At 39.1% G+C, this 16,797-nt stretch overlaps 1 protein-coding gene across 3 annotated transcripts in view; it reads right to left on the bottom strand.

Annotated features, from left to right (window-relative positions):
- Positions 1 to 16,797, bottom strand: part of AMBRA1 (autophagy and beclin 1 regulator 1) — a 166,197-nt gene that overhangs the window by 85,006 nt on the left and 64,394 nt on the right. For all 3 annotated transcript variants that reach the window (XM_007421760.3, XM_088145713.1, XM_088145714.1), the window contains 2 exons: positions 692 to 772; positions 486 to 586 (listed from right to left, as the gene is read on the bottom strand). In XM_007421760.3, the coding sequence (XP_007421822.1) occupies positions 486 to 586; positions 692 to 772 (182 nt within the window). The remainder of the gene's footprint in view (positions 1 to 485; positions 587 to 691; positions 773 to 16,797) is intronic.

Genomic DNA, 16,797 nt, shown 5'->3' with positions numbered 1-16,797 from the left:
TGCCTCCTTCCCACTCACTTAGATCTCTACAATTTCCTGCACACCATAAGCAGATGCTGGCAAAATTTGAATATGCACCTATTAGAATCCTAATTGAATCTGAACTGTTCTTATGAAACTTTACAAACCAGAACATGAACAAGGCACCCTATAATTGAATTAGAGGGACCTGGAACAAACTAATCATTAACTTGTCAGAATGTTAATTTTTAAAAAGGAAGGAAGGAACAGGGCCACTTATAAATGGAGGTTTTAAAATATCTGCCCATCCTCTTTTTGGGATTCCATTCTAGAAATCCATCACTTGTACCTCCTTTCAAAGTACAGTACATACAAAAAATGTATCCATGTGGATTAATCACTCACCTTGAAATATATTCTAGTTTGAATAGACATTACAACCACTCCACAGTTTGGTTTTCATATCATGCCTAGTTCAATTATTTCAGTATTACAGTCAAAAATAGGGAAAATATAGTGCTTACCTGCCAAAACTCTATTAACAGACGAGTGAGTGGCCAACCCAGGCTGTCCACGTTCATGGAAAATCCCAGCATAAGGCAAGTACTCAGGTAGCAAGAAGCGCCTAAAAAGGGGAGAAAAACACTGCTAGAAATGCTGTGAACCTGCTAAAGATCTGATTAATAGATAGCCCATTTCTCACATGCATTATTAATTATATAGCTCTTACCTGGGGACAAAGCGTCCAAGGGATGGTGCAGACATACGGGCATTCCGAGGGGCTCGGTGTCTTGACCTATCTCCATTGTCCCTTCAGTGGAGGAAAAAAGGGGACATTTTAATTATTAATTCTTCACTGCAAGGTCAGACTCAGGATTCTTCCCCCTAAACTAATCACAGCAAGCAATACTGAAGTAAAATAATTTGCTTAAAACTTAATTAACTATTAGGCTGTCTTTTCACCTTAACAAAGACCCTCCCTCAAAGGTTTAGGACACAACTTAAAGTAATAAAATCACTAACACAGTATTATATTAAATACACGATTAGAAGCTATTTCTATTGGGATAACCCATCACTGAGATGCACTAATCTTCTTATATCCTCTTTCCTATCACAGAGGTATGATCTACAATTAAGTCTGGGATATAATGTTCCTTTTAGAATAGCATGGGAGGAAAAAAAAAAGAATTCTACAATTCTTAGCTTCTTATTCTGAGTTACTACTTTAATTCTTTTATTCTGATTTTGCATCCTGTTAAATCCCATCAATAAATTTGATAGACGGACAGAACATAGAACAGGTAATTCTGAAACTAAAAGTTACAGAGAGCTAATATGCCCAGAAAAACTGCAGTGTACCTTAAGACAATTCTCAGACTTTTGCAATCCCCTAGATACAAAGATACATACAGAAAAAGTCTAGCTTTGCTAGATTTTATTTGCTATGTAGAAATTTGTAATGAACGGCATGACAAAAGGGTTACACAGAAAGAAGCATTATTTTTTCAGAGTCTAACCCAATTTTAAGAATAGCACCAATACCCCTATTATATGGGGGGTGGGTAGGTGTATGTGTGTATGGTGATGCATGGTGATGGTGGTGGTGGTGGGGTGGTGAGAGAGAAAAAAGGAGAGATGCTTTTCCAAAATAAAATACTAACGCTAAAAAAAATAAAAAATATTCTGAAAACCCTTGTATTAAAATTTGGCTGTTTGCCCATCCAGTACCATATGATACTGATTATATAAAATGCTACTTTGCCCCAATATCATTCTTACGCAGGTAGCCAAAATGTATTGAATTTACAGAAGGAACCAAAAGTATAAACATTCTCTCTCAATTAGATCCACCAGAATCAGAGATTGTCGTTTGTACAAAGCCAGCAAATTTACACAGCCAGCAAAAGTACACAGATCTACAGAGAAAAACAGGCTGCCCCTCATTCTTCACACTCTTTTTCCCTTCAGATCATTAGGTACCAGATCAATAGTACACACTTTAAGACCTCCTGCAAGCAAGATATCTGAAGCATGCATCATGTAGTTTAACATGAATTATATAATCCCCTTTTGTCACTTTGCTTCTTTTTACTTCCTGGTCTCCTCAGATTTTGAGAGAGGGACAAAACTTTACAAAATTCAAAAATACAATTTAAAAATAAATGAACTGCAATACAGAAGGAAAAAACTAAAATAACTTAATTATTCATAGGTCTTGCAGAGTTGATGAGATCTTGCAAACGAAGAGGTAAGAAGTTTAAGAACAAAAGGAAATATATGAATTAATGGGTATGGTAGAAGTAAGAATGGTTTGCAAGAATATAAAGATATGGAGAGGTATACTGAATGGTGTTGATATAAACTAAATTTACTTAGGGTTCCTTTTTCTCTTTTATTTCCTACCTCTAATTTCTTTTTATTCTTCTTCTTTTTGTTTTGCTTTGCATATCCCTGCTTACCCCAAAAAGGAATAGCATGATAGGTATCTGTGTGCATCAAAATGCAAGCACACTTCAAAGCACAAAGGAGCTATTCCAAAACTTCAGTAGTAGATTATTTAAAGAGCACTACTTTATTTCAGTCAAGGTTCATTATTACAGTACTTATTTATTCTTCCATGGGTAAGATACATTTGCAGCAGAGATTCACGTTTCTCTCTGACACTTTGACAACTAGATGTTTTAAATAAAATATAAAATGCTTATTTAAGCCACTCGTCATGCTCTGGGCTAATAAAAAACATACGATTCTTAATAAAAATGGAAAAGGTAAGACTCTTGCAAAAACAGAAGACCCACTAGTGATCATAGTGATCTCCCTTAATCACACATATTTCAATGCCAAGTTAAGTTAGAAGTTATTTTTCAAGTGAGCAGAGCCATAAACAAAGTCAGTTCTTGTATGACTTTACTTCAGAGGCCTAAAGCTAGGATGTATAAAACAAGGCAACTGCAAATTAAAAAAAAAAAAAAATCACAAAACACCCCAACTTCATATTCTTTAGAGCCGTGAGAGGAGGGGAAGGGGAGGAGATTATGTATTTCTGAATGTTATAGGATAGACATTTTGAAAAAGTTATGATGGAATGAAATAATAAGAATGAACCTCCTTTAATCCTGAATAAATCTCTACAGTGACCAACTAGGATGATACCACTGTTTCAGAAAACTATCAGTTGGTATTTCATAAAGGCAACAGTTTTGAGGCAAAACAGTTCCTCCCTTCACATCATCTAGTATTCTGCATTAGTAACTTCTGGTTAAGATTCACATGCAACTATGGAAATCCTATCTCTATTACCTCATCTCCTTTCTCAAATTGTTTCTACAACAGCTGCAAAATAAGTTTGCCTTTGTTCCCAGGAGAATTTACTGAAGAGAGTAGGCTGGTCTGATCCAGCAAAGTATTTATGCTTAGCACAGTGGTTCGAAGATATGAGAAGATCTCACACAAAGAAGTTGGTGTGGCTATATTACCAAACCAAGGTCACTGCGCTCCCTTCAGAAATAAAAACTCAGAAACCTCTTTAGTACACGAAAATGGATTGGCAGTCTTTTCTCCTTTCTTAGCAGAATATACTTGAAACACAGACAGTGAAGAAAGCAGAAGTTATGACTGTAGTGTAAAGAAAATAACACTGCTAGGTTTGAAGTTTTTAAAACACACCTCACAGATTAAAATAACACTTTTTGTTCTTGCAGCTTTCTAGGGAGCTTATTTCAAAATAAATATATCATAGGCTTGTAGTCTATTGGTAGGAACTGTATAAGTGTAAAGTTAAGGGATTATGTATTTTTTTTTATTTCTTAGACCAGGAGTTAGCGAACGTTGACCCACTGCTTCTTTTTGTATGGCCTGCTAGCTAAAAATGGATGGGTGGGTAGCAGATTGCCAGGCCCAAGCCTCAGCTGAACTCCTGAGGCAAGTAGGGCTGAGGACCGGAAGGCAGAGCGTTCTGGGCCGTGGTGGCAGCCTATCAGCAGCCACCTTGCTGGTGAGCAGGTCCTGTCCAGTGGCTGCCATACTTCTTGGCCTTGGACTTGCCAGCTATGTTGTAGGACTGCCAGAGCCTCTGACCTCACCTGGGCCACCACCACTAAAGTATTTACTATCTGGCCCTTCACAGAAAAAGCTTGCCAACCCATGTCTTAGACAACTGATTTAGCAATGACAGAAGCTTAACAGAACATGGTACAATTGCAGTACCTAGGGATTTTTCAAAGAACATGGGAATAGTTACAGGGAGTCCTCCGGTTATGATGACAATTGGACTGGAATTTCTGTTGCTAAGCGATGTAGTTGCAGACCACATCGCTTAGTGACAGCAATCCCGGCAGTCCCTGTTGCTGTTATTAAGCAAGGATTGTGGGTCATTAAGCAAGGACCTTAATGACTGCAACTTGTGACTTCCTGCTGGCTTCCAACAAGCAAAGTCAATGGGGAAGCTGGCAGAAAGTTGCAAGTCCTGGTCACAACAAGCCTTTCCTTAGATGGCTTGCAAGCAGGCTGGCAGGTGAGTGCTACAGAGTATGACTAGGCGGGGAGGTGGATGTTGTGGCCTGGAACGAGCACAGCCAGGTGGGGTGGGGGTGCTGCGGTGCGATGCAAATGAATGCTGTGGAGTGCAGCTGGGCATGCAGGTTGGTGCTGTGGCCGGTGTGAGCACAGCTGGGCAGAGAGTGCTGTGGAGTGCGGATGGGCATGCAAGTGGGTGATGCAGCCCGGTACAAGCACAACCAGGGTGCTACGGCCCGACGCAAGCACAGCCAGGTGTACGCTACAGAGTGTGGGTGGGGGGGTGCTGTGGGCGGGCATGCATTATAGAGTACAAGATCCCCAGAGTTCTCTGTAATGGGGCTCCTCAGAAGAAAAGGTGGTGGGAACAGGAGCAAATTACAGAAGAGACTTGCAACCTTCCCTCCTAGCTTCCCCACTGACTTTGCTTGTGGGAAGCTGGCAGGGAAAGTCACAAATGGTGATCACATGACCATGGGACACTGCAACTGTTGTAAGTGTGAGCCAGTTACCAACCGCCTGAATCGCAATCACATGAGTGCGGGGACACTGCGACAGCCACAACTTCACAGAAAGATCACAAGTCCCCCTCGTTCAGCACCATCGTAACTTTGAACTGTTGCTGAACGAGTGGTTGTAACTAGGACTACCTGTACTGCATAGGGATCTTGGAAACTTTTCTGCCAAAACTGCAGTATCCTAGAAACATAGAAACTGCTCAAACATGAATTGCAAAGTCAGATTAATTAAAACAAGTCAGAAATCAGAGACCTTTGACCAGATTTCTCAAATATACAGTGAAAAACAAATGGTTGAGAAATCCCTATACACAGAGAAGAGGTAGAACAGCAGCAGTTGAATGAAGCTTGATAACTGAAAAAAAGGCAACTTAAAGGTAGTATCATGGAAACAAATAATGAGGAGAAACCTAAAAAGAGGTTAATAGAGGTTAATAAATAATAAATAAAAAGAGGTTAATAAATATTATATATGGAGTATAGAATATCTTTATCCCATAGATATTTACAAAGGCAATATAAAATAATATTGGACAAAAAAATATTGGGTGAGAAGTTCACGAACAGAAGTGGTTTCAATAGAATACCAAAAACTGGATTGTAAATTAGTTACTGCAAAAACCGTGTGGTCAGGGACTTTTCAGATTAAAAGAAAATGTACATGTGAACATTAACTAAATATAGGGGAATACTTTTATTAATTTATTGTTTATTACAATTATCCGTTTGTCTCCTGCTAGCACTGAAATATAACTGAAAAATCATTGCAGCATATGGCAATTCTTCCCAAATCTTCCCAGAAAACGGCAGGAATAAAATGGTCTTCTGGGAAATAAAACTACATCCTTACTTGCCTCTTGGAAACTTTCCCAAGGGCTGGATAGTTTTAGTACAGTCTAGCTAGAGCAGACACATGAGGCAAGATTCCTCAGCATCTGTATCCCTGCTTCCTTCTCTGGGATCCTTCCTTTCAGAGAAGCCGGTAGCACGGTGTGGAAAGTTTAAATTTTCCGATGAAATTGTCAAAGCAATCTAAGCCTTACCACCTCAAAAAACCAACATAATAAATGTACTGGTTCCTTCAGGAGCCAGGATAATGGCAGATTTTTAAAATAAATGGCAGGTTAATTTTTTAAAAAAAATCAGGGCCATTCTAAATATTATTTTATATTGCCTTTTCTAAATATCTATAGGATAAAGATATTCTATACTCCATATATAATATTTATTAACCTCTTTTTATTTATTATTTATTAACCTCTATTAACCTCTTTTAAAAGAAAAAGATAAAAGCTAACTTAGAATTTAATCTCATTTTTAGTTACAGTGCTCTACAAACTTAAATACTAGGACAAGAGAAATAATTGATAGATGACAGCTTACTGAAAGTTTTACACTAAGCTCAATGCTATTCTCACAGAGAATATAAAAATATGCATCTTGATAGAGTGGTAATGGGAGGTAGGATTCAAGTTATAATGGATTCACTTAATGGATTCAAGTTATAAACCTTTTTTAAAAAAAGAGAAGCTACCCTCCAATATCTGCTATATACTTAGGAGTTTCAGTGTGACTTTGGGCAAATGTGAGCAGATAATTGGTTCACTATCCATCTTCCATACAAATGAGTTAATGGATCTATAAAATACTCTGAAATTCTTATTAGGTTGCCTCTGTGAGTAAAAGAAGGATGAATATAGACTATTAATTTACAGTACACAAATGGCCAGTATAACTGCTGTATATATTGATCAAATCATCATAAAAATTAAATGGCATTCTCTTAAGGATAAGGGAGAGACATTTAAAGGAAAAAAAAAAAAACCAGCAAATCCTTTCCTTAAAATCAAATCTTAAAATAATGCTATTCAGTTCAGTTAGGAAAAAAAATTCTTACATTAAAATGGAACAATTTTAATATTTTGAAGAGTTCCATTAGCACCAAGAAATGCATTCTTACTGGAATATCATAAAAAAGGAGAAATGTGCTGAATGTTTTAAAAAGCATTCAAACTACACAAAAGCATTCTCCTGTATGTATTAAACTATAAGTATAGTCTCCCAAGAGATGAAGCAGAAATGTCATAAAATTTTAAGATGAGTTAAAAACAGAAGAAAAATGCAAGAACAATCTATCTTGATGACAATAATATAATAAATCAGATTCTTCCCTTAAAACTCTAAACTCATTTTTTGTACTGACTCTAATGTCTGTAATAGCCACAAGGTAAATCCAGATTGCCAATCACATCTCATTTTTAGGTTGCCTTTCTCAATTACCAAAATTGCTCCATTTTTTTTCCAGTTGCCAATTTATCAACTCAGGTTCTACGCCTGAGGTAAGTTATTATTAATGGCTCTCTCAATAACTAAATAAAGTCAGCTTTGATAACCTCTCACAGGGACATTTAAAGAAGAATAAAAAAATTCTACTATATAGAATGTTCTTCATAAGATCAAGAACCTCTTGTAAATATGAAATATAAAAGAATTCATCACCTGATCATTTGCTACACACTGCAGTAGAACCCTGCTAAATGCTAATGAACTGCTACATGAAAACCAATTCCAAAGAATTACGTCACAAATCTATAATTCTGTCCCAGAAACGAAATGAGTCTCCTATGATACATTGCTAAAAACTGCCAATCTAACATTTAATGATCGCATATTAATAGCTGCACCAGGATATTAAAAAGCAAGACCATTCACAATTTCAGGAGAACATTAGACAGACAGACATTTAAATGAGCTGAAATGTTAATGGCTAATATGTGAAGGCAGTACCAGTACAAGAGTGAATATTATTAAGGCTTAACAATGTAAAGTCCACCATCTTAGTATTGGAATAGAATGTTGCTGTTAGCAGTATAGGTAGTCCTCATTTACTGACTGCAATGGGGACCACCAACTCCATTGCTAAGTGGTGGGTCATTAAGCGCAATGTCACGTGCCCATAACTTACAACTTCCTGCTGGCTTCCCCATTGACTTTGCCTGTCAGAAGCTGGGTGTGAAGGTCACAATTAGTGATCACATGACTGTGGTACGCTGTGACCATCATGAATGTGCACTTGTTGCCAAGCACCCAAATTGCGATCATGTGACCGCAGGGACACTGCAACAGTCACAACTTCAAAGACCAGTTATCTCATTTTTCAGCACTGTCATAAGTTTGAATGGTCGCTGGATGAGTAGTCAATAAGTGAGGACTATCTGTAACTCTTATTCCTGCTTGTCTACAGGGTTGGATTTTGTTTTTTGGGTTTTGTTTTTTTTAAATCAGGAGGGATAGGTAAGCTGGTGCCATCTAAGTTATCTATATTAACAAATTCCATGTTTCTAAACTCTGGCCATGCTAGCAGAAACTAAGAAAAGCTGGAATCCAGAACACAGGCATTATATGCTCAATAGTACTGTGTCCTAGTTATAGTGGCAAAGACAGAGTGGCAATGGAGAAGCTTATTCTAACATAAAACATAAAAATTTTGCATTTTTTGCAGAGTGGCTGGCTTTATGCTGTGTATGTACCTTTTCCCCTCCTTTCTTCTCATTTATAAGTCTTTAGGTTTAGAACTAGAAGGCAACAGTCAGGATACTTCAGGTGTGTTTTTGAGGCTTAAGTTCTCTTAGCCGGAGCCCTTCAGGTGATACATTCACAAAAGAAGTAGGGCAGGATACCAGATAACCAAAGCAAGAACTGAGCAACTTCCTCACAGAATATTTAACTGCAAGAATGTATTAGAGTTCCTCTGCTTTAAAATGAGCTGTATTTAACATTAAAAATTCCATGGGACTGAATAGGGACAGACTTATATCAATTGTTCCCAAGCATCTCATAGTGTATTTTTTAAAAAATTATTCTTAACATTCATTTATTAGTCTGCTTCTGTGAATGTATTTACTTTATATCAAGAAAGAGCTGTACAGAAAAGTGGGCAGCCTAGGCCAACAAACTGTATATAATTAAATGAAATCAAAAGAAAAGTGAAGTAAGAAAAAGTATTTTAAAATAGGACAGATGGTAAGTGGAGCTCTTGCTTTTAATAACTAGGACTCCAATTATGAAGGCTCTGATCCCAACAGTCCTAAATGTATCCCCTCTACTGCATTCTAAAACTACCGTACAACAATAAGAAACAAAGTTGCCTTATGTATTTCAAATAAAAAACATTAGTCTCCACTTTTTCTATAAAGAATAGAGCTTTTATTAAATCCAGATGGTTTCCAATAAGTGTTGTACATACTGCGTGTTTACCAAATTCTGCAAAATCTGAAATCCTTTTATTCTCCCTGTCCTTCTCCACTAACAAGCATCTAACTTTTGTAGTTTGCTTATTTATTACAAATGATTCTATGCCATTTCAATCATGTGATTCCGAGAATCTTACCGCAAAACATATAGTATATACCAGGGATCGGCAAACTGCAGCCTGTGGGCCAAATGTGGCCCACCTGTTTTTATATGATACACAAGCTAAGAATGGGTGGGCAGCAGCCAAACTCCTGGGGCAAGGGGCAGGGTGTCCTAGGTAGCAGTGTGTTCTATCAGGTACTTCCTTGCTGGTGGGCCAGCACTATCCAACAACTGCCGCAATTTATTTATTTATATATCAAATTTGTTACCACCCATCTTGTTAGAAAACAACTCTGGGCGGTTTACAGGAAAGATAAATATTAATTAAAAATACAATGTAAGAATTAGTCCTAGATAAATAGTAAGTATCTTCCAAGATAATTGATGGTAGCTAAAAATTATTAGTCTCAGGGAACATCATCAGGGCGCCAGCCACCCCCAAGGTTGATTAAAACTCTTCTTGCCCCACGCAAGCTGGCAGAACCAGGTCTTCAGTTCTTTCCAGAAAGCCAGGAGGGAAGGGGCGCGCCACACTTCTGGGGGGAGAATATTCCAGAAGGCGGGGGCAACGGCAGAGAAGGCTCTCCTCCTGGGCCCTGCCAGCTGACATTCTCTCACTGATGGGGTCTGTAACTTGCCCGCTCTGCCTGACTGGGTGGGACAAGAATGATGTGATGGAGATGAGACAGTCCCTCAGGTAACTTGGACCCATGCCAGGTAGGGCTTTAAAGTTAATAACCAACACCTTGAATTGGACCCCGAAGCAAACGAACCCAATGCAGCTCCCGCAGCAAAGATGTTACACGTGCCATCCTAGGGGCACCTAATATCATCCATGCAGCTGCATTTTGAACCAGCTGTAGCTTCCAGATACTCTTCAAGGGTAGCCCTATTTAGAGTGCTTTGCAGTAGTCTAAACAAGAGATGACGAGGGCGTGAGTGACTGACCGGAGGGCCTCCTGATCCAGGAAACGGTTCCCTGGCCTACAGACCTGTCAGCTGTGAAAGTGGAGGAGGGGCGGTATCTGGCCCTTTGCTGATCCTCTCGTATATAGTAAACTACAATAATTCAGAAGTTACAAAAATTATTAAATATATAAAAGACTGTGAACATATATTCAACATAATCATAATACTGTCATAAAAACCACATCTTATGACACCAAAGCAGCCAGCCTTATTCCAATTTAGGCATATCTGCCATTCTCAACTCAGTCTCCAAATGTGTGCTTTAAAAGCCATGTTTTTAACAGCTTCCTGAATATTGGGAGTGAGGATGTGGGTCTCATGTCTGGTGGGAGAGCATTCCATAGGAGGGGAAGAGGCATGGGAACTATCAGCAGATACTCTCTATAGGCAGGTTCTCTTTGGAACAGATGATCTTGAAGACAACCAAGCCCAAAGAAAGTAGGATATTAAAGGTGATCATCAGCACCTTGAATTACACCCAGGAACAACCCAGCAACCCATGCAGCTCCTGCAATATAGTGTCCTAATTAGCATGCAGGCTATTGCATTTTGCATTAGCTGAACTTCCTGGGTGACCTTCAAGAGCAGTCTCATGTAAAGTACATTGCAGTGGTTTACTCATGAGATTACAACCAGCACCTTCTGTCCCATGAACTTGTGCACCAGATGAAGCTTCTACTTGCTGAGAGTCCAAAAGCACTGCTATAGTGCACACCAGCTCTTTCTGAGAGAGTGCAATCCTATCCAAAGCCAAAGTTGGCATTGTCCCAGAGCCATTGCTTTCAGATGTTTCAACCCAGGGTTGAGTCTCAACTTGTTTCTCTCCATAATCATATTGATGATATCAAATCCCAAACTATCAAATGACTTCTCCCAGTGGCTTCATGTAGACATTAAATAAGATGGGAGAAAAAAATCAAGTCCAAAAGCACCCTCACTGAGGTTATCTATGGTGTGCTGGTATTTATTTACAGGTAGTCCTCACCTTACAACCACAATAGGGACCAGAAAATTTGTCATTGAGCAGGTGACACAGGTTCTTTTTTTAAACTGTGCCCAATTAGATTGACACAGATTCAAAAGATCCACCAAAAGCACTGGACCCCAGACACTTGGACTTTTATATCTCCCTATAAGGGTCAGGAAGATGTTTTATTCTGAAAAAACTATCCAAGATACAAAAGTGAAATATGAAACTTACAAGTCTATGTGTGAGTGTTTTCTATTGTCTCTATCCTATTTCTCTTACTAATGATACTATACAATTTTCTCTTTACTATATTCTACAACTATTACTATACTACTCTATACTATTACTTCTATGTGAATTGCTATTACTATAACAATAACAATTACTATATTGTTCAATTCCTATTACTATTACAGTATTTTCTCTATACTATATTCTATTGTATAACTATTCTATAACAACTTTTTCTTCTTACACTGTTGTGCCTTAATTCCTCTCTCTCTGGAATTTCTTCTGCTTTTTTCTTCTTTGTTACTGGCCAGCACGTAGAGTACTTGCAACTTTCCACATTGTGCTTTTATACTTGCACTTTTCCTTGCTCTGCCTCTACGCGTCTTTTCCTCTAGACCATCCAGTCTCTGTGAAGGAAAAATGCCTTCTTTTATTTGGCAGCCTGCTCTGTGTGTTGTTGTTGTTGTTGTTGTTGCACTTCCAAAACACACCCCTCATCTCCTCCCCCACCTGTTTCAAGATTGTAGCTTTTATAAGCAACTTTGCCATTCTGCCATTGGGGAGAAGGCTCAAATAGGAGGGGAGGGAGGCAGCACAGGTGCCTGCAATTTTGTTAAGCAGCCTGCTCTTCCACAGCTGGGCAGTCATTAAGCAAGGCATCACATAAGCACACCTGATTTTACAACATTTTTTGTAGCAGTCATTAAGTGAATCACCACAGCTATTAAGTGAATCACACGGTTGCTAAGCAAATCATGTGGCTCCCCATTGATTTTACTTGCCAGAAGCTGGCTGGAAAGGTTGCAAATTGTGATCACATGACCCCAAGATGCTGCAACCATCATGTGAGCTGGTTGCTAGTGCCCAGACTGCGATCACATGACTGTGGGGATGCTCCAATGGTTGTAAGTGTGAGGACCAGTCATAAGTAGCTTTCAGCACTGTTGTGACTTTGAACAGTCACTAAACAAATGATCATTAAGCAAGGACTACCTGTAGGCGAGCATCCATTATCATTAGCCATATCATTCTTCAGCCTTATTGGAGTGCCTGAAGGCAGACCTCTCCTCCCAACTGGAACTGCTCACTTAAGAGAGCATTGATCCACTATGTCCCCAATTTCCAACTTTCATAGCTGGTCCAGAAGGATAGATGGTTATTGGTACTGAAGGCCACTGAAAGACCTAGTAGAATTAGTATGGTTATGCCCCCTCTCCCTCCAGACAATTAAACAACACTTAAACAACACTTAAACAACAAATTTTACAGTCTCTACCTTCTCCACATTCTAATCACTCCACATTTGCCCAGTTCCCATCTGGACCAGTGGGTGAGTATTGTTTCCTCCACTAGCATTCTGCGCTTACTCACTCGCTCTCTCTCTCTCACACACACACACACTGGAGAAGCCTCCTCTCTTTCCTCTTCCAGCTTCTCAATCTCCCGCTTTCCAGTTCCATGCTCCCTTCTTCAACTCTTACTCAACTGCAATCTTCTGCATTCTTAACCCTGGCTGCTCCGTCCCTTCTACTCCCTTTTACTTCTTATCCTCCATTTATTCTATAACAATTTCTCTCTCCCACATTCTTCTCTTACTCTTCCCACATGAACACAAGCAGATTGGCTCTCCATTCCAATCTTCATCTGTTCTCTCTTTCCAAACCAGCAATCTCAGCTGTCCACCTTCTCTCCAACTGCATTCCTGATTTCAGTTAATATGCCTCTGTACAGATGAAACTCGAAAAATTAGAATATCGTGCAAATGTTCATTTATGTCAGTATGGCAACTCAAAAGGTGAAACCAATATATGAGATAGATGCATTACATGCAAAGCGAGATATGTCAAGCCTTACTTTGGTATAATTGTGATGATTATGGCGTACAGCTTATGAAAACCCCAAATTCACAATCTCAGAAAATTAGAATAGTGTGAAAAGGTTCAATATTCTAGGCTCAAAGTGTCCCACTCTAATCAGCTAATGAATCCATAACACCTGCAAAGGGTTCCTGAGCCTTTAAATGGTCTCTCAGGCTGGTTCAGTAGGAATCACAAGCATGGGAAAGACTGCTGACCTGACAGTTGTGCAGAAAACCATCACTGACACCCTCCATAAGGAGGGAAAGCCCCAAAAGGTAATTGCAAAAGAAGTTGGATGTTCCCAAAGTGCTGTATCAAAGCACATCAATAGAAGGTTATGTGGAAGGGAAAAGTGTGGTAGAAAAAGGTGCACAAGCAGCATGGATGACCGCAGCCTGGAGAGGATTGTCAGGAAAAGGCCATTCAAAAGTGTTGGGGACTTTCACAAGGAGTAGACTGAGGCTGGAGTTAGTGCATCAAGAGCCACCACACACAGACGGATCCTGGACATGGGCTTCAAATGTCGTATTCCTCTTGTCAAGCCGCTCCTGAACAACAAACAACGTCAGAAGCGTCTTACCTGGGCTACAGAAAAAAAGAACTGGTCTGTTGCCCAGTGGTCCAAAGTCCTCTTTTCTGATGAGAGCAACTTTTGCATCTCATTTGGGAACCAAGGACCCAGAGTCTGGAGGAAGAATGGAGAGGCACACAATGCACGATGCTTAAAGTCCAGTCTGAAGTTTCCACAGTCTGTGTTGATTTGGGGAGCCATGTCATCTGCTGGTGTTGGTCCACTGTGCTTCATTAAGTCCAGGGTCAACGCAGCCATCTACCAGGAGATTTTGGAGCACTTCATGCTTCCTTCCGCAGACGAGCTTTATGGGGATGCTGACTTCATTTTCCAGCAAGACTTGGCACCTGCCCACACTGCCAAAAGTACCAAAACCTGGTTCAATGACCATGGGATTACTGTGCTTGATTGGCCAGCAAACTCGCCTGACCTGAACCCCATAGAGAATCTATGGGGCATTGCCAAGAGAAAGATGAGAGACATGAGACCGAACAATGCAGTGGAGCTGAAGGCCGCTATTGAAGCATCCTGGTCTTCCATAACACCTCAGCAGCGCCACAGGCTGATAGCATCCATGCCATGCCGCATTGCGGCAGTCATTGCTGCAAAAGGGGCCCAAACCAAGTACTGAGTACATATGCATGCTTATACTTTGCAGAGGTCCGATATTGTTCTATTTCCAATCCTTGTGTTATTGATGTCATGTAATATTCTAATTTTCTGAGATTGTGAATTTGGGGTTTTCATAAGCTGTATGCCATAATCATCACAATTATACCAAAGTAAGGCTTGACATATCTCGCTTTGCATGTAATGCGTCTATCTCATATATTGGTTTCACCTTTTGAGTTGCCATACTGACATAAATGAACATTTGCACGATATTCTAATTTTTCGAGTTTCACCTGTATATTCTCTCCTCCAGCATATATATTCTCTGATCTCCAACTGTTCAATCATCTCAAGCTTCTTCTGTTCTTCCTTTCCCTAATCCCCTCTGTTAATCAGATCTTCTCTTCTTGTCTCTTTGACTCTACAATGCTCTCATCCACATCTCTCATTCTGCTCACAGGGCCGTGTCCCAATTCCTCTTTGTTTTTTTATGATCCTTTTCCTTTTCCCTAAACAACTTTTTGGAGTCTGATGGCAGCCACTCTCAGCTTCTGCTTCCTCTCCCAGTCTGCAGGTTTATCTTCCACTGCTTTTGTGGTGGCTGCTGGAATCTGGCCTACAGAACTCACTGATTCACCACTCTATGCCAGCTTAGGTCTTTATGGTTCTGTAGAAAGCAATTTCTTGCTTCTTCACTCCACTGCTGCCCACACTGCTCATGATTTTCTGCAATCGCTGCTTGTTGTCCCTCCAGCCAGCATACAATATCAATTTGATCACTTCGGGTACATCCTGTGTCTGTTTCTACCATTTCTCTTTCATCACACAGTATCTTTATTATTTCAATACACAGAGTACATTCTCTCTTTCACCTCTCCCTTATGCATCATACTTCAACCACCAATCTTCAAAAACTAGCCTACTTTTACCACCTAACAGATATACTTTCTCTTCCTCTGGTACCATACTTAAAAAAAAAAGATGTCAAGAAACAACATGGTGGAAGACTGGCAAAGCTTCCAATGATTTTAGCCATTGGCATTTAAAGTTTTTCAGAAAAAAAATCAAATTCAGACTTATCAACTAAATAGTTTTCTATCTGTTCTCTGTCAATATTCATGAGAATGGACTTGATGCAAAAGGTGTATTTTCACTATTAGAAAACTGTTCTGTTCATCAAAGGGCTATTTCTGAATTTTATGCATATACAATGAGATAGAGGGTTTTTTTTCTCTTCAATGGATTTATGTTGTTTTTAAGCAATGTCCCATAAAAACTGAGGGTTTTGACAATCAGATTTATTTGGCATTATTAAACTGATTATCTGGACAACTGTCTTTCCCTGTCTCACACTGTAAGTCTGAAAGTATAGCATATATCTTATCCTGATGTAATTAATATGAGCATTCTATAAATGATTAATAATTACACAGACACTTCAGGTCAGTTCATTTGTCTGATGTGTGCTAATAAAAAAATCCCCCTATATCACATTCTTCAGATATATAAGAACAAAGAAATGGTTCAGTCACACAATTGTTTCAAGAGGAAAGGGGGAAACTCATATAACTGAGGTGAGGCATAAAACATGTTCCTGTTAATGAGCTAAATTATCCTGCAACAGTTAGAATAAAAGAAGGCCCACAGAATGAAAGGATGAATTTTAAACAAGGAATTTTGTACTAAGTGGTTTTTGATCTATAATATATATTAAGTAGCTGATTCTTGAAGGTGGGCAGGCAGTCAGAGTTAATTGAAGAGTGATGAACAATATCAGAGGAGGCTTTCAGACAGTAAAACAATACAGTCTCATATATCTGTATCTCAGTTGGTGCCAAAAAATAAAATCTACATATTCTTCATCACTTGCTGAAGATAGATGGCAGAATTGAGCAATGACTAATAAATAAGTAAATAAGCAAGCAGAAACATTTCAACAGATCCAGAGAAATGCTCCACAGAGATCAAATATAATACCTTGCATCCATGTATGTAAAAAATGAATTTTTTATATCTGGAGAATTTTGATGCAAACTATGAACTCTGTAATCTGTCCGTTAGGAGGAAAAAAACAAATTGTAGTTTAAATAGAGTGATGTTTTCCTCCTCAAAACTCTCGATCCAGTTAAATGGAATGTCTTCTTTGGGGTAGAAAGAGCCCCAAAGCTCTCTATCCACCTAGATAACTATATGGATATGAGAAACTAACATTCCTTCATCAGCAATAAATTG

Source organism: Python bivittatus, unplaced genomic scaffold (genome assembly GCF_059951505.1).
Source record: "Python bivittatus isolate LINGU-HERP-01145 unplaced genomic scaffold, Pbiv_v1 ctg000480_np1212, whole genome shotgun sequence".
Taxonomy (NCBI): Eukaryota; Metazoa; Chordata; class Lepidosauria; order Squamata; family Pythonidae; genus Python; species Python bivittatus.
This window is presented reverse-complemented; position numbering and strand designations above follow the sequence as displayed.